Raw genomic sequence first — 17,942 nt, forward strand, 5'->3', positions numbered from 1 at the left:
GGGAAATCACTACCAGATGAAGCAGCTCATTAAATTGACACAAAATATGCCTTCCTTCCTGGAGCCTGCACATGACTGAGAAATCTTCCGTCATAGGTTATTTTTACCCTGCCTGGAGTCCTTCCCTCTCCCCACTAACTAGATAAACACAAGCCTAAGATTGTGAGCAAAGCCTGCAAGAACCTGAGCAAGATGGGGATGTCCTGGATCCAGAATTGGCCTCTCTAGGGAGATTTCAGCATTCACTGGCTTAGAAAAACAAGGGGCTGCAGACTTTTTAAAATGGAATGAATTTCTGCATGAACACACACACGGATACCCATGGTCCCCTAGGAATATTCTCCTTTCTGCATGATAGGCGTGCCCTTCAGAAGGAACTGAACTGCTAATCTCAGAGGAAATGTCTTAGATTCTCTCCTGCCTCGAGTCCCCTGTATCAGACCAGAGATCTCTTCCTTTTCCTCCAGCCATCCTTGAATGCAGATTCTGACCTGTCCATGGTTCTGATTGTTAATGGCTTCACTTGGGGCCAAGGCATGGGTTCTTTCATTCATTCCTTTGCGGTAGCTTATATTTATTGCTCACTTGCTATATGCCAGGGACTGTGATGTGCTGCTTACATCCACCCTCTTTCTATTGAAGTATATAAGACATAACAGGAAAGAGCACATATCATAAACATACAGCTCAGTGAATTTTCGTACAGTGAATATATTCATGTAACCACCACAAAGCTCAAGAAACAGAACATTATCAGCACCCCAGAGGCCCCTCCTGTCCCCTTCGAGGTTCTATCCTCCAACTGTAACCATAAACCTGACTTTTAACAGCATCGATTAGCTATTTTCTACTTTTAAACTTTTTATTTATTTATTTATTTTTATTTTTGGCTGAGTTGGGTCTTCATTGCTGCGCGTGGGCTTTCTCCAGTTGCAGTGAGCGGGGACTACTCTTCGTTGCGGTGCATGGGCTTCTCATTGCAGTGGCTTCCCTCATTGTGGAGCACGGACTCTAGGCGCGCGGTCTTCAGTAGTTGTGACACGTGGGCTCAGTAGTTGTGGCTCGCGGGCTCTAGAGCACAGGCTCAGTAGTTGTGGCGCACGGGCTTAGTTGCTCCACAGCATGTGGGATCTTCCTGGACAAGGGCTCGAACTCATGTCCCCTGCATTGGCAGGCGGATTCTTAACCACTGTGCCACCAGGGAAGTCCCTATTCGTTATACTCTTGATGGGGCATTTGGGTTGTTTCCAGTTTTCTACCCTTATCCATATTCCTGATATAAAAATTCTGTTCATGTCTTTTGGTGAACATATGCTTTTCTATTATATATATAATATATATTATATTTACATGTATATATGGATATGTATACACATACACACATATACATAGGGTAGATTGTGGGTGGGTACATTTTTCAGTTCCCATTTTTCAGATAAGAAATCTGAGGCTTGAAGAAGTTGAGCCAGGAAGTAGTGGAGCTGGGACATGAACCCAATCCTATCTGACCCTGGAGCTCAAGCTCTCTCACCATCATGCTTTACTGCCTCCCAATGAATGAGCTGTTTAAAAGTACTCATGGAGGGCTTGACTAGTTGCTGCCATTGAGGGAGATGGAAAGAGAAAAAGCCACAGTCACAAAAGAAGGAAAATGATAGATGCTGGTGAAAGGCACATGGGTGTGATTAGGAGCCTGAGGGGGTCATTTTTGTCTTGGAGGGTCATAGGAGGCTTCCTGGAGGAAGAAGCATTTGAAGAGAAAGGATGGGGGCAGATTCTGGGCGTGCAGGAGGGAAGGAGTGCCAGGCTGAGAGAGCTCTGGGGCACAAGAAGAGGAGGCCCACATAGAGACACAGCTGCAAGGGCCTTCACAGATCATTTTATCTGGTCCCCAGTGTCCACCCACCCATCTGTACACTGCTGGCTTCCAAATTTATATACCCAGTCTTGAGCATTCCCCTAATTGCCAAACTCTTTTTCTATTCAGTTAGATGGCAAATAGGCATCTCAAACTTGACATGGCCAAAACAGGCCTCCTGATCTCCCCTCCCCGCCACACACACCCACTCCAAGCTGCTCCTCTCCCAATCTTTCTTGGTCTTTGGCACTACCAACCACCGGTTGCTCAGGCCCCAAGTTGCAGCCTCATCCTTCCTTCCTCCCTTTCCCCACGTCCAATCCATGAGCACATCCCATCAGCTCTACCTATAAAGCACACCTTGAATCAGGTCTCATCTTACCACCTCCCTGCTACCCCCTGGTCATGGCCACCACCATTACTCACCTGGATGAGTACAACAGCTTCCTCACAGCTCTCCCTACTCCTTTTGAAGTTCCATAGGGGAGAAGCCTTCTTTGCCTCTTCCAGCTTCTGGTAGTTCCAGACGTTCTTTGGTTTGAGGCTGCCTAACTCCAATCTCTGCTTCTGTCTTCACATGACCTTCTTCTTTGTGTCTTCTCTTCCCATTACTAGCGACCTCCTCTTATTGGTCATTGGACTCAGGGCCCACCTGGACAATCCAGGATGATTTAATCTTGAGATTCTTAACCTAATTACATCGGCAAGACCCTTTTTCCAAATAAGGGCACATTCACAGGCTATGGGTGGACTTATCTTTTAGGGAGCTACCATTCAACCCACTATAGAGGTGAATACCAGAAAAAAAAAATAACAGCTCAAAGAGTTTAAATTGAATTTAAATTTTAGTCCTCCAGTGAGTGATTACTTTTCAAAGCACAGAAGACTCTTGGCCCACACCTACCTGCTATTTCAGCACTGACCATTCATGCATCACTTCAAAGGTCATTCTGAGGAGTGAGTGTCTGCTTGGTACTTGCTGCAAGGCTGCCTCGAGGCTGTGGGTCTCTAGCCTTGCTGCAGCCTCAAACCTACCAGATCCTCTCTGCCCACTGTAGGGGCATTGCCACTGCTGCAAAAGGTTCAAAATTGTTTCCTTCTAAAGAGATGGTCTCCCCAGAGAAAGCCAGCTGCTAGCGTTGATAATAAAAGGAGAAAGAAGGGATCCAGGAAAGTGCTGGTTGTCACCCAGTGTGATGGGCAGCCTCTAAGATAGATGTCCCCCAACGATCCTGCCTTCTGGGTTTTATGCCCTTGTGTAATCTTTTCTTCTTCAGCATGGGCTGTATCTAGTGAGTTGTCTCTACTCAATAGAATATAGTAAAAGTGACAGGATGTCATGTCTGAAATTAGGTTACAAAAAGACTGTGGCTTCTGTATCGCTCACCTTTTTTCACTCTCTAGCTTACTTGCTCTGAGGGAAGCAGCTGCCATGTTGAGCGGCCCTGTGGAGAGGCCCAAGTAGCAAGGAAATAATATCTCCAACCAACAGCCTATAAGAACCTGAGGGGGACTGACCTGTGGTCCAGCAGTTAAGACTCTGCGCTCCCAGTGCAGGGGGCCCAGGTTTGATCCCTAGTTAGGGAACTAGATCTCGTGTGCTGCAATTAAGACCCTGCACAGCCAAATAAATAAATAAATATTAAAAAGAAAAGAAAAAGAACCTGAGGTCGTCAGTCCAACAGCCCTCCAGAAACTCAATCCTGCCAACAACCTTGTGAATAAGCTTGGGGGTGGACCTTCTGAGGCCCGCAGACAGCCACACAAGTGAGCTTGGAGGTGGATCCTCCCACTTGAGCCTTCAGATGATTGCAGCCCTGGACAACACTTAGACTGGAGCCCGTGAGACACCCTGAGCCAGGGGTACCTGCTAAGCTATGCCCAGATTCCCACTCCACAGGGACTGAGATGATACATGTTTGTTGATTAAGCCACTGAGTTTTGGAATAATTTGTTACACAGCAATAGATACACCCAGATACAGATTTCTAGGATATATTCAACCATGTGGAAGGCTTCTGCTACAGTGGTAGCTGTGTTTACAGTTTGGGAATTCACAGATATTAGCTCATCTCCCTCAAGAATCTACAACACCTCCTTGCACTCCTTTGATTCTGTCTATATTTTTAAACAAACATAATATCACACTATAGTGACAGTTGCACATTCTATTTTTTCTGCTTGATATGTCATAAGCATTTTCTCACCTCACTAAATATTCTTCAAAGCATTCTTTGTTCTTAGCATCTGTTCAGGGGATGAGCGTACCAACGTTAATTAAGTGACTCCCCTCTCTTGTTTTGAGCTTAAAGTAGGGTTTTACCTTCTTGGGTCACATCTATGGGCATGTTTCGGCCCCTCCATTCCGGGCCTACAGGGAAGGTTCCGGGAAGGTAGAAGGCAGGATCACCTGTGGTTAAGTGCTCCTAAAAGTTACATTGACCCTATACCATTTCCTAGCTATGTGACCTTAACACCTCTGGGCTTCACTTTCCCCCTCCAAACAGAGGGGTAATAAGTATATCTACCTTGCAGAGTTATAGAGTCATCATTGAGTTAACCCGAGTTAAACACAGAGTGCCTGACAAATTTTAGGGTATATAGACACAAGCCAGGCCACAGTATCCTCATCTCCCTGTGAGTCCTGGAGCACCGTACATCATATCGACTCTTGTCCCAGACCTCCAACCAACAGCATCTTGGCTTCCCTCCCACCAGTCTGTTCTCCCTGAACCTACTGGTGACCCCAGCTCTGCAGCCATCCACAATCCTGTGGCCATGACACCTCCTCTTACTGCATGGGTCCAAGCACTTCCATCCCATCTCGAGGCCTCAGTTTCCTCATCTGCAGTATGGGAGGGGGGTTGGATTAGGAGGTCTACGAGGGATCACCTGCCCCTGAGATTCTAGACTATTCCCTCTTCTTGAAAAGGCCCTTTGGTTTCAATAGTACAAAGTATAGCCAGAGCTTTAAACAACTAACCAAAGCAAAAAGAATTGGACAACACTTTATTAACCATAAAGTCTAGGTACCAAGACTTGTACTCAGCATCCTGGAGTGTGTCAAATACTAGCATAGTGTCTGTTTACATGTGTGTGAAAATCTGGGTGAAGAGCTGGAGTTTCTCATCTCAGGCCCCTTACAGTGTTTGTCCTGAGTCTGAATGAGAACCCGCCACCCCCCAACCCACCCCCATCCCCGAGCAGGCGCTACAGCTGAGCTCCCACCTAGCCCCAAGCCCCTGCTCTTCCAGCTGCCATCAGGCCAAAGAGCAATGAGGGGCACTGCTCAGAGGGGCCTGAGGGTAATGAGGGCCTGAGGGCTGCACAGGGATGGGGGTGATACCGGAGAAGACACAGTTCTCACCGCGGCCAGGTTCAAGTCCAGCACTTGCTTAAACATAACTTTGCACCTGGTCCTTCCCTCATTCTTTCCACCTGCCTTTTGTGCGTGACATGAATGCTCTCAGAAGTCCACCCACCATGGCCCTGGGAGGAGGGGGGAGGCAGAGAGTTATTGGGGAGTAGCCTGGAGAGCTAACCCTTCACAATCTCCCCAAGGTCACGGTATGGCTATGGGTACTCAGCATGTAGAAATCCCAGGGGGGACTGCTCCAGGCTTGTCCCCAACTCCAACCCTCAGGTTCAGTTCTTTGGCACTGAAAAGAACAGAAAGAATTCACTTCTGGGCTCCTGCCTGGCATCTCCCCACCCAGGCTTGGACTCTGGACCAGCCCCAGAGAGGGCAAGGTTTCAGAGACTGCAGGGCTCTGTGGCCCTGGGAATCACAAAGCAGAAGGGAGAGCCCCTCCCCACTCCCAGCACTTAAGCCTCTCACACCAGTTCTCAGTTTCTAGGACTTCAGCCCCTGCAGTGCCTGGGCCATGACCCCACTAGGAGGAGGAGCAGATCATGGTGTTTCAGGTCCCAAGAAAGGCTGTGTGACCTTAGCCAAGTCATCTGGCTTCTCTGAGCCTGTCTCCTTCCCACTCCTGAAAAACAGACTGACAGTCTGGATTCTGCAGGATGACCATGAGGTTGAAATAAGAAAGTAGCGGTGACAGGACCTGGCAGAGTGGTGGGCACACAGTAACGGCTTCCTTTCCCTGGTGAAATACTGGTTCAGCTGGTCAGCCAATAAAGGCAGCTTCCAGTGGCAACAGAGGAGATGCCCACATGCTGAGGCTGCTTCCTGAGTCCAAGGAAGGGGCCAGCCTAGCTCTGGGGGCCAGGTTAGAAGTAGACTTGAGCAGAGGAGAGCAGGGGGAAGGCCAGAGGGGGTGGGGCCCTTGCTGATCTGTTGCTGGGGAAGCAGGCTTTATGCTCCCTGCCCTGCAGAAAGCCCAGCCCCAGAGGAGCTGAGGGGCTGTGGGTTGAGGATGCCAGCTTCCCCCTGGTGGGGTGCTCCAGCCCGAGGGACTGTAGAGGGGGAGGTTGGGCTGGGGGGCTGGGCAGGAGGGTGCTCAGCTTGGAGGAAGACCTCAGCAGGCCGGAGCCAGTGGGCGAGGCAGATTGGACAGGGCTAGGGGACGGCTGGGCAGAGGATGCAGTGACAGGGGCGGGACCAAGGGACAGTGAGGGCAGAGGGGACAAGAGGAGGCCAAGGGAACCATGAGGCTGTGGATCTGGAGAGAGCTGCAGAGCCATCGGAGAGGAGACCGGGGTCTGGAACGGGCCTGGCTGTTCCTGGCAGCCATGTTGTCCGGGGCACACGGGGCCTGGGGGCCACTCAGCCTGGCCCCAGCAGCCAGGGGACACCGGAGCCAAGCAGGAGGCACAGTCCATGGGGCATAGGCGCTCATGCATGTGCAGGGTCCGACTCCACCACGCCAGCTCAGCCTGAAGGGCCTGGATCTCCTTCCGCAGGGTGTGGTTGTGTTTCTCCAGTGACTCATGCTGCTGGGGGGAGAAGCAGATGGGTGGGGAGCGTTATGTCAGCCAGAATCAGGGGCCCAGCAAGAGCCCTATTTCCCAATCCCCCAGGGTCCTCGATTTAGGAGGAAGGATACCACCGCCGTCTGAATGCCCTTTGGCTACTCTCTGGCCAGGCTTCCGTAACACCAGCAAGTCCCCCCAACTCACCCTCCTGCTAGGGCTCAGATCTGCCTGCTCTCCATCCCTGCTGCCAGGTCCCTGAGCTAGTCAGCCTGGGATCTCCACTCACCTGGGAGCTCCACCAGCCTCCTAACTGGCGCGCCCCCCAAACCACCCAGATCTCTTGGCCCAGAGGAGACATTCAGTGATTGCGTCGTTAATCGAACATTAAAGCTCTTTAAAGTCTCTAATGACTCCCTGTGCATGGCGGCCCCAGTTCACACCTCCAGTTTTATCTCTCCGACTTCTCTTGATGCCCCTACTTCCTGTTCCCCATATGGACGCTGCTTCCTTGCCACACTTCCGTTCTCCCCTGCCTGGACACTTCCAGCACCCCCATCCTCGGGCTAATCCTGACACTGCCTTCTTGTGACAACTTAGATGTCCTCTGTCCTGGACACCTCTACGGCTTAGTGCCACTGCCAGACCTCCCCAGTGCCCAGAACTTTCCCACTGAGGCACCATGGCCGGAGTCCAGGGTCATGTTTTACAGGTTGGCAGCACAGGTGTGTTCTGTTCCGCATTTAGGTTCTGTTCTGCTGAACCCTGGGTTCTGTCCCAGTGGGACAGCAGTTCTAAACAACCATTTGTGATGACAGCAATGGTGGAAAACGCAGAAGGAACTTTATTTCCACAGCTCATCAGGCTCAGTGACTTCCTTTGGCTCCCTCCCCCACCTACCCCCCTTTATGGACACTTTTTAAAAGAAGAAGCTGCAAGGGTGTTTCGCATTAAAATGTTGCTTAAGCCATGGACTCAAAGTTCTAACAGGCCCCAAAGCCACCCGCAGCCCCACTCCCAAGCTGGTTTCTGCCGTGGAATGTGGAGACATTTTAAAAACATGTCATTAGGTCACCCTTCACCTAAATTCTCCAAAGGCTTCAATTCACCTCCAGAAATTGAGTCACTCGCTCCTCACTCATTCGTTCACTCATTCATTCGCCACCTTCAGGCTGCTCAAATGTCACCTCCTCCGGGACGGCTTCCCTAGTTAGGTTTCTATCACCCCACGTGCCGCAGTCCCTTCCCTCTTCCCTGCTTTACTTTTTACCAAAGCACGTATCACCATCTGATATCCTAAATACCTCATAGGTCATTTATTTGTCCGGCCCCCCCATGAAAATACGAGCCCTGGGGAGGGTGAGCTGGGCTTTTGTCTGCTGTCGTCACAGCTGTATCTCCAATGCTTAGAATTGTGCTTGTCACACAGGAGATACTCAATAGGCATTTCTGGAAGGAAGGAATAAACGAACGCATGAAGTCTCTACCGCTGCCAGGCAGGCTCCATCCCGGGCATCAGTCCTCATTCTCATGCATTCTACAGGGTGCTACTCTCTTATGGCCACGCCAGCCCTATTTCACTTGCCTGAAATGCCTTTTCTTACCTTCATCCATTTGGAAAACTCCTATTCATCCCTGAAAAACAGTTCAGGCTTCATCTCTATACCACCTTGACCCAACAACCCGTGTGTTGCTCCCACCTATGTGTTCCCAAAGCACTTTACCCTGACTCTATCATTTGCTCCACAGGGAATTATTGAGTCCCTTCTATTTGTCAGGCACTGGTCCAGGTGATGGGGAAACAGCAGGGAACAGAATAGGTCCCTGCCCTCAGAGTGCTTACAGTCTGGTGGGGAAGACAAGCAGTGATCACATCTAAATATGTGATAGAAAGTCAGTACTAACCAGAAAAATAAAGCCGAGTAATGGGAGAGGTCTCTTTAGATCAGATGTTTAGAAAGACCACCTCCTTCTGAGGACGTGACATTTGAACCAACAACCAGAAAGAAGTGAGGATCTAGCTAGGCTGCTGTCTGAAGGTAGACGGAGCAGCCAGGGGGAGCCCCTGAGGCTGGATGTGCTTGGCCAGTGAAGGAACGGAGAGAACAGGGTGTAGGATGTTAGGAGAGGGCAGTGGACAGGTGGGGGCGGGGTTACAGAGAGTGTAGGGCCTTTGGGTGTGGAGGGCTCTGAATGTTACTCATTGCTCTAAGGACTAACGTGTATGCAGCCCTCCCAAAGGCCAGGTCCTGAACCCAGCCTAATCGAGCCTCTGGGATGGAACTGGTGGTGTCCTTTCTCCCCGCATAGAGGTAGAAGGGAAGCTCCAAGGTCAGGTTACCATCCAAGGTCAGGTTACCATCCAAGGTGAAGAGGCAAGTGTGAGTGGAGCCCTCCCCCTTCCCACCGGGCTCCTTTGCCTTCTTTAGTCTCCACAAGGGTCCTGCCAGTGGGCAGGGATTATTGTCCCCGTTTTCAGATGAGGACAGTGAAGCTCAGTGAAGGAAGCGACTTGCAGCTAATGAGTGCCCCAGCTGGGACTCTAAAGCCAGCCCATCTTAACCCTGAACCGGTTTCTCACAGCGTGGTCTTGGCCAAACCCATCAGAACCCATCTATCAGAGTGTAGCACCTCCTGAGGTGGGTCTGGGTGGGGAGGGGCCAGGAGCTGCATTGTAACCAGTGCCTCAGCTGGTCACTGAGCCAGGTTTTCCCTGTTTGCCTCCCTCCTTGTCTCCTCCCCCTAAATTGGAGGTGCCTTGAGGGTAGGCCCGGGCTGAGGATGCACTGTCATGTCCCTGGAGCCCAACGTGTGTCTGGCACACGGTTTCCACTCAACACCCAGGAATTTCCAAATCTCAGTTGCAAAGCCCTTCCCTCCTCCCAAACTCAGGCCCCCTGGCACATACGGCAGTGCAGGGGGAACTGCTCATGGGCGGGACAGAGAAGAGGTGGCCGGGCCAGGTAAGTGACATCAGGAATGGGAAGGGAGGCATCCCCCACCTGGTGCAGGGCATCCGCCTTGTTCGTGTGCTTCTGTCGGCTCCTCTGGGCGGCCGCACGGTTATTCTGTTTCTTCTTCAGCTGCCTCTGATGTTCGTCAGGGTCCTGTAGGGAGACAGGCCAAAAGCTCAGGGGTCCTGGCAGGGGCTGGCTAGCTGTAAAGCCATGCCCTTCTTGAATCAAGTCCCCGAGGGTCCCCCTCCTCCTCGAAGCCCTCTCTGGCTCCCTCGGTGTCCACACACCCCATCGCAGACACAGCACTCCTCGGTGGATTGCCAGCCTCACCCACGTGTCCTGCTCACAGCTCACGATGGGGCAGCACAAGCGAGCGAGGATTCAAACCCAGACAGGACCAACTTCACACCCACCGTCTCCTTATCAGCCGTGCTACTCTGAGCAGATCACTCACTTCTCTGTGCCCAGCTACCTGATCCATACAGTGGAGGCACCAGCGCCTTCCTCGCAGGACATAAAGCAGGCAGGGGTTAATAAAAGCCAGCCGCTCTTGTTCTGATCGCTATTACTTCCACGGTCAAGGTGTTGATTTCTCTAGCCATGAGCTCTGTCTGTAAGGGCAGGGCGGGGGTTCTGATTTCACTCCATATTCCCATGCCTAGCTCAGGCCCAAAGCTGATATTCACTTACGCAACGCAACAAATATTTCTTGTGCACCTACTATGTGCCACACACTGAGCTATGGGGACACAGCAGCAAAGAAAAGAGGCAAAACTTCCCGCCCTCAAGTTGCTCGCATTCTAGGGGGACAGCAGCCTAGAATGGGTGAATCGAGTCCCTTCTGATAGAAGAGTGGACTCAAAGGTTGACAGCTGTGACCCTCCCCCTACACTGGGGTTCATGAAACTTAGATGAAATGTTTAACCCAAATGCCCAGGGCTCTGGAAGGTCAGACAAGAGGGAACATTGGAGACCCCACAGCCCAACTCGCCCTCCCACAGGTCACTCTGGGAGGTGTGTTCTGAGTGTAGGGACCTCAGGCAAGACCCTGGCCTCCCTGGTGGACGATTCTGTGCTCCTAGGTTCATGGCCATAGCAGGCCCCTTCTTGGTGATGTGGGGACTGAGGGACTGGAGCCTGGGGGAAAGACCTGCAGAGAGAGAAGTGGGTGGGCCTCTGGTACCTGGGTCCTGGGAGAGAGGCAAGGTTCCAAGGGAACCATGGCTAGAGAACTTGGGGAGGAAAGAGAAGCCTCCTCTAATGGCAGTGAGCAAACAGGTAGGTTAGGAGAAAGCAGTATTCAGAGGCTAAGTTCTAAACTGGAGGCTGGATCTGCAATGTGAGAGCAGGAAAGCCCTCGATCCAATCCCCTGGAGAAACTGAGGCCCAGAGAGAGGGTGTGTGAGCCCTCGGCCACACAGCCCATGTGAACAGAGCTGGCACCGGGCACCCTGGGGCATATTCCCCTTCTCATCCCCTGAACCTGGCCCCTGTACTCACCATCCTGATCAGCAGCCCATCAGCCCCACAGAGGTGCATGGTGGGGCAGGAGAACAGAGGCTCACACCCGGTTCAGGGCGTCCCTCCTCCGCTGTGACCTCCCAGTACCCTCTGGGAACCCCAGGAAGTGGCAGCTCTTTAAATTCCCCGTGACCACTCCACCCCCAGCAAGCCAAGTTTCAGTTTCTCCTAAAGCCACCGGCTGCTCAGAATCCCAGGCTTGGGTTGGCTCATGTGGCTGGAATTTCCTAACACGAACTGGCCTTCCGGTTGGGCCCCTTCTCTGGAAGGAGGACGGTGGAGGGTGGCGAGAGGAGGAGCCCGGATGCCAGGTGTGGGGAGGGGTGTTCTGGGAGAGTGAGGGCAGGCTGCCATGGACAGAGCCAAGAGGAAGCCAGTGGGGGACCGAGGGCTCACATGGGATACGGGAGAACCCCTGGTCTCTACAGTTGCAGGAGCCCAGGTTCACAGTCCACCTCTGGTTTGCTGGAGCTGTGCAGCTTTGAGAAGGTGATTTACCCTCTCTGAGCCTTAGCTTCCTCATTTGTAAAGGGAGATGATACAGACATCCACTCACAGGCTTGATGTTGGAACTAAGCAAGATAATACAACCGCCCCCAAACCCTGTGAGACTAAAGTTGAGGCATGTCTGCAAAAATAAGCAACGCCCTTAAATAGGAGAACAGATGGCTAATGACTGTGTTTTCATACAACAGACCACGCAGCAGTAGAGAGAGTGATGTCTAGCAATTAAGAGCACAGCTTCCAAGCTATGTGACTCGGGTACATAATTTCACCTTTCTGTGCCTCTGTTTCTAAATCTGTAAAGTGGGGATAAAAATAATTTTGTCGTGAAGGTTAAATGAGTTAAGGCAGGTAAGGCACCTAAAAGCATGCCTGGTGTAGAATGAGGGCTCAACAAGTATTCACAATTATGATACGGTGGAAGATTCAAAGCTGCACTGATCATCACGCCTAAAAGTTCGTAACATCCAATTGTATGAAAATGACAAGTGGCAACAAGATCTGAACAAAAATAATTTCTGTAGTGTTGAATAATATGGATATGTAATTATGTGAGAAAAGTATAAAAATATGCATGAGAATGAGAACCACAAAATTCAGAGAGTGGTAGCCTGGCGGGGGTGGAGGTAGAGATGGACTGAAGGGGACACACAGGGATTTCGGTTGTGTCAGGGATGTTCTGTTGCTTCAACTGTGGGAACACAATTGTCTGTGATAATATTATTAACTACACTTTGGGGTATACCTGAATGTTTCATAATAAAAACTTCTATTAAAGACCTAAAAAAACCTGAAGCCCCAAGCAAACCTGTATGGTTGTTGTGTCTCTAAGAGAGGCCATGCTTGGAAGGGACAACAGTTCAGGGGATGGTGGAGCCATTAATCCCTCTCCAAGAACAACACAGCAACTGATGTACAGTGAAGAGTCCTGTGCCCTGCTGACTAGAGCATCTGGGGGTTGTGCCTGAGACCTGAGGACTCAAGGCTGATGGTGTGGGCTCACTGGAATGGCAAATACTGTGGATTCCATTTTCTGATAGGAAATGGTGTCCTGGAGTACTGTGTTTAGGAGTTCACAGCTGCCTCTGAGCTTACTAGAAAAGAACACTGCAATTGATTAGCAATGTCTGCCATGCCATGATTGATTAGTGATGTCTGTCATGAGCAGGGCATTAACTGTAATAGTCTCTTGCTATGCTATGAAGTGGGTATGAAACCAGTTTGGGTTTTAGAGTCAGACTTGACTCTGACACCTGGCACTCTACTCACCAGGTCTATCACCTGGAGCCTCAGTGTTCTTGTATGTATGCTGTGGATGACCAAGAAATTATACCTACTTATAAAGTTGATTTGAAGACCGAAAAGAATAAGATGAGAAGAGAGCTCTTTGCATATTGGCTAGGATCCATTCCCACTCCTGAGATTTATGGGTACACAGGATTAATTATGCAGCCTCATAATTTAAAACACCTGGGTGGGTGGGGCTGGGCATGACAGCTGGGCCTGGCCCTCCTTGCTTGTGAAGGGCATGGGAGAGGAGCCTCTCTGAGTTATTTTTGTTTCCCAGAAACCGGGAGGGCTGAGGCATCTTGCCTGAGGAGGGCACCTGAGGGGCTCATTAAGCCATGAGCTCCTCAGGGAAGGATCCAGAGAGCCTTGCATGATGTAACCAAGAAAAAACATCTGGAGGCAGATGGGGTGGGGGGAGGCTAGGGCCCAAGTATCCCCACTCTAAGCCCCCAGCCCCAGACCTGGACCACCAGTCTTCCCCTCTCAAGACCCTGGCTTCAGGTGTAGAGGAGACAGTCAGCAAGTATGCCTGTGGCCCCTCTCAGAGGCCCACAGACCTGGAGGAAGATGGAAGAAGGCAGCGTTTATGGCTTGATCTCCCTGAGGAGTGGCAGGGAGGGAGGGACACAGAGTGGGTAATGTTTAACCATGAATGGCCATGCAAAGCTGGCAGAGCAGGCTTCAAGGCCAACCAGTCCAAACTCTCACTTAGAAGGTGAGGAGCTAATGCCCAGAGAGGCAAGGTCACCTGGCGGAAGGGGGCAGAGCTGGTGGGAGGACGCTCTTCTCTCCTCCAAACCCTCAGTCTTTCTCCACACCCAGCATGGAAGGGCCTGGTCCTTTAGTCCCAAACCTGCTGCCCCCTGTGGGTGGAGGCTCAGAGGCCTCCCCAAACCAGAGCTGCAGAGTGAGCTCCTGGGCAGCCGGATCGTTGCCCATCTTACTCTCTGAAGCACCCCCAGTGCCTCAGACACTGCCACCACATAATAGGCGCTCCATTAATGAATACGTAAGTGAAATCCAGCAGGCAGCTTGCCATCCGGGAACCCCAAAACTTCCTGGATGAGTAAAAAACTGCTTTACTCATTCCCACAGGAACTTTCCTAGGTTCCTGAGGGACTCTCCCTAACCATCCTCCTCATTTTACCAGTGAGGAAACTGAGGCACGGGAGGTGACAGTCACACAGCTGGTTTGGGAGAGGCCAGGATGCACTGATACCCTGTCCCAATTCCTTCCCATGCCTCCTGGGCTTGGAGAGATGCCTGCGGTCTTCAGCTGCCCGGGGATGAGGACCCCTCTCTGCAGGTCCCCCACCATGAGCACCCCTCATTTGCCTCCTCAGGGCACCTCGAGGGAGCTTCGGATGATGGAGAGCAGAGAAAGAGGCCAGGCGACTGCTGGTGGGTCTGAGGCTGGCTGTCGACTTCCTGCCCACAACCATGGATGGGCCTGTGTGGAAGCTAAGCCTCAGCTGAGAGGGGTTCACAACCAGATGGGGTGTAGGACACATGCCCAGCACATTGACTTGCAGGGCAGGGCAGGAGGGTGACAGCCTGCCTCTGTGAGGGCATCTGGGGCGGCCAGGGGGCACTTCCTGTTGGGGAGATCAGAAAAGGCTTTGCAGAGAAAGAGCTCTTTGGGAAGGACATTGAAGAATGGGGGGAGGGGCTTGATCCCAGGGCCTGGAACTTGATCTTGAGCAAGTCATTTAACCTCTTTATGCCTCACTGTAATAATATAAGTATTTAATGAAGTAATATATGTAAAGGGCTTAGAACAGTGCTTGACACACAGTAAGTCCCATAATCATCTGTTAAACTTTTAACAAATGCACTTAATAAACGACTGATGAATTTTTTGCTCACATACAGCAGGCTTGTATTTTATTATTATTCTTCTAAGAAAAAACGGCAGAATGCAAAAACAGGGATGAGTTTTTTTTCTAATGAAATACATTTGATGAAAAGAGGGTTAATGACTGTGTCCATATGTAAGAAGCAGCACTTAATATTTGATGAAATCTGCTAAAAATTTCTCATGCTTACAAAGGAGTCTCAATAAGAGATGGGAAATTAGTTATCTCTGGATCCTTAGCTTCCTAAATGATCTAACTAAGCTTAAGTTACTGACAAGTCTCGAGTATAACAGCTTCAGGTGGGCTAGATCATGATGCCCAAGCAATGTCATCAGCAGTCATTGTCTCACCCTATCTGCTCTCCCCCGGCTGGATACATCCTCAGGCAGGTCCGGCTCAAGGTGGTAAGCTGGCCACCTGACACACCAGCTTAGCTGCCCCAGGAGGGCGCATCCCTCCATCCCCTGCCACTTTCCCAATACTTCCAACAAAGGTCCCAGACCTGGCTCTGCTTGGTCTGGCTTTAGTCCTGTGGCTATTCCTGACATCAGTCACTGTGGCCAGGAGATAAGGCGAAAGGGACTGGGGGTGAGGGAGGGGAAACTTCCAGAGGGTACTGGGGTGCTGTTGGCAGGAGAAGGGGGAACGAATGCTGGGCTGACACCACCACCTTGGTTCAGATTCAGATATGAGGAAGCTGCCGCTCAGCGGTACATCCCTTGGCCAGGTCACATCCCCAGGTGGGATGGACTCAATCCCCACTTGTCTCTGACACCGAGCCCAGCCCTCTCTCTTTTTATTGTTTCACAGGGACCCATAAGTGGGAAAGGAAAGGCTTGCTAAGGGGATGACTCCAGATGAACTGAATGCTGGGCAAGGACTGGGGCAGTGACATCGTGGGGACAACCCAGGGCATAGGGAGGAAAGGATTGACCTTCACTTCAGCACAGCACCTTGACCTTGGGGGCTCTCATTAAAGCTGGAATCTGCCAATAGCTGGGCCTCCCAGGAACTGGGTGACTTCACAGGGGCTCTATGACGCCATCACCGCCCAGTCCTAGGTGGGAGCTGGCGCACGTTCCCACCCCCCAGTCCTGCTGGGCCCCCTGCTGCCTCCAAAGCCTTGTGCTTCTGATTCTCTGCTACTCCTTGAACGTACACATCTTTCTGGGAAGCCGACTTAAACTTCTGGAAGAGGGCAGGGACTATAAATTATAAACAACTGAGCACGGAAGAGTCAGCGAGCCTCCCAGGGTTTCGTGGGATGTGACAGCAGTGACCACAGCACGTGGATTTTCCCCGGTGGTCCAAGTCCCAAACAGGCTTGAGTTCAAATCCCTGCTCTGCCTCTTTTAACCATGTGATCTTGGACAGGGCCCTTGGTTTCTCTGGGCCTCAGTCTCCTTGTCTGTATAATAGGCTGTCATGATAACTGAAACCATGCATGGAAAGCAGTCACCAGGGAGCTCCTTCTTGTCCCAGTGTCCCTGGCTGTACCTCCCTTGTGATGTCACATTCCCACTGTCCACTTTGGATGGTGGAGAAGTCCATGCCGGGCACCCTGCTGAGATCCTGGACACTGGAGAGAAAGGACAATCACCCCGGCGCTGGAGGGAGCCTTTCCATTCCTCAAACAGCTCTCTCCCTTCTTAGCTTCTGTGTCGGTTCCCACAAGAGCGCTGAGAGACAGGAAGGCCTCACTCAGAGGCCGGTTTGGGGAAGTGGCCAGCCAGGGTCACGAGCAAGAGCCTGGAGGGCTGGGGTGGGATGGGGGATAAAGCCCAACCCTGTGTGGCCAGTGACTCACAAGCACAGACAAGAGAGGGCTTGCTTTGGCCGACCAGCCCGGGACTTGTACCAAGGGTGCTGAGAGCTCTGGCAAGGGGGACTGGCCGTCGGTCATGGTCAGAAGATTCTAGACATTGTCGTCCACTCTCCTCGCTTTATAGCTGGGGAAACAGGCTCAGTGAGAGGAAGGTACTTGGCCCCGGGCGGGGAGGAGGCAGAGCCAAGCAGACGGGGTTCTGTTGCAGCTCCGGTGCGCTCTTCCCATCTTACTCCTCGCCGAGCCAGCTAATGTCTCCCAGCTCTGGAGTGGAAATAACAGGGACACAGGGCACCCTCAGAAGGGCGGGGAGCATTCGTACCTGTGGCAGAAACCTGCCGTGGGTCAGAGGGGGCAGGACTGCTGAACTTCACTGAAGCACCATTGAGGATGGGGTCTCCCACGGGTCCTGGGCCAGGGTTCCTGAAGCCGGGAGGGGGCCCCAGCCAGAAGGCGGCTAGGAAGTTGTCCCAGGAGAACTGGGTTCACCTGCAGTCAGGTGCTACCAAGTGCAAGGCCTCAGGCAGCCTTGTGCCCTCTCTGGGGCTCAATTTCCTCTATGGAAAATGAAGGAAAGTGACAACTGACCTCGGAAGGCCCCTTTTCTGCGGCTGGAGGTTGGGATTAGCCTGAGGCCTCTTGGGAGGTGGACACCTCCACGGCTGAGGGCGGTTGTGCCATTTGAAAGAACAGAGTGGGCATTTTACCGAGCCAGGGGCTGACCACTGAACTGAGGGTGGACATGTGGGCACAGGAGACCTGGCGCTTCCCTGCCTTCCACTCCAGGCCCCAGCTCCCACTCTGGACATGTGCAGGAGGGCTGTCTATGAGATGCCCTCCTCGGTTTGGGCCTGGTCTAGGAGTTACCCTCTGTGGGATCTCACAGGAGACAGTGGGGGCCAGGCCTGAGAAGCCTGGTGGTTAGGAACAAGGCTGATGAGGTTCTGCTGCTTTCTGGTTGGGTGAGTAGCTAGAAAGCAGTTAATGAACCCTCTGCTCCATTCCTTTTACTTAATGGATATTTATTGAGCATCTACTATGTGGCGGGCCTTGTTCTAGGTGCTGCGAGACAGCTTTAAAAAAAAAAAGATCCAACTCTCTGCCCTCATGGTGCTTCCATTCTAGAGGGGACGGAGGGGTGGGGGAGAATAAATGTAATAAATTAAGGGAATTATATAGGCTGGTAGAAGACCTTAACTGTCATGGGGGAATATAGAGCAAAATAAAGGATTTGGGGAATGTGGGTAGGGGATTGA

At 51.7% G+C, this 17,942-nt stretch overlaps 1 protein-coding gene across 2 annotated transcripts; it reads right to left on the bottom strand.

Annotated features, from left to right (window-relative positions):
• Positions 1-4,878: 4,878 nt before the first annotated feature.
• On the bottom strand, positions 4,879-11,304 carry BATF2 (basic leucine zipper ATF-like transcription factor 2). 2 transcript variants are annotated; one of them, XM_060017500.1, is made up of 3 exons: positions 11,191-11,304; positions 9,736-9,840; positions 4,879-6,754 (listed from the first exon to the last, which is right to left on the bottom strand). In XM_060017500.1, exons 1-3 carry the CDS (start codon positions 11,227-11,229, stop codon positions 6,092-6,094), a joined length of 807 nt encoding a protein of 268 aa, XP_059873483.1. In that variant the 5' UTR covers positions 11,230-11,304; the 3' UTR covers positions 4,879-6,091. The 2 variants fall into 2 exon arrangements, with proteins under 2 accessions (XP_059873483.1, XP_059873482.1); XM_060017499.1 differs by having other exon boundaries at positions 4,879-6,757.
• Positions 11,305-17,942: the final 6,638 nt, after the last annotated feature.

This window comes from Delphinus delphis, chromosome 8 (assembly GCF_949987515.2).
Source record: "Delphinus delphis chromosome 8, mDelDel1.2, whole genome shotgun sequence".
NCBI classification, from domain to species: Eukaryota; Metazoa; Chordata; class Mammalia; order Artiodactyla; family Delphinidae; genus Delphinus; species Delphinus delphis.

Bases quoted from the DNA above. Each gene is read 5' to 3' on its own strand.
- BATF2 (XM_060017499.1), bottom strand. From the start codon at position 11,229: ATGCACCTCTGTGGGGCTGATGGGCTGCTGATCAGGATG. The intron at 9,841-11,190 runs GTGAGTACAGGG...GTCTCCCTACAG, and splicing joins ATGGGCTGCTGATCAGGATG to GACCCTGACGAACATCAGAG. The intron at 6,758-9,735 runs GTGGGGGATGCC...TTCTCCCCCCAG, and splicing joins AGGCGGATGCCCTGCACCAG to CAGCATGAGTCACTGGAGAA.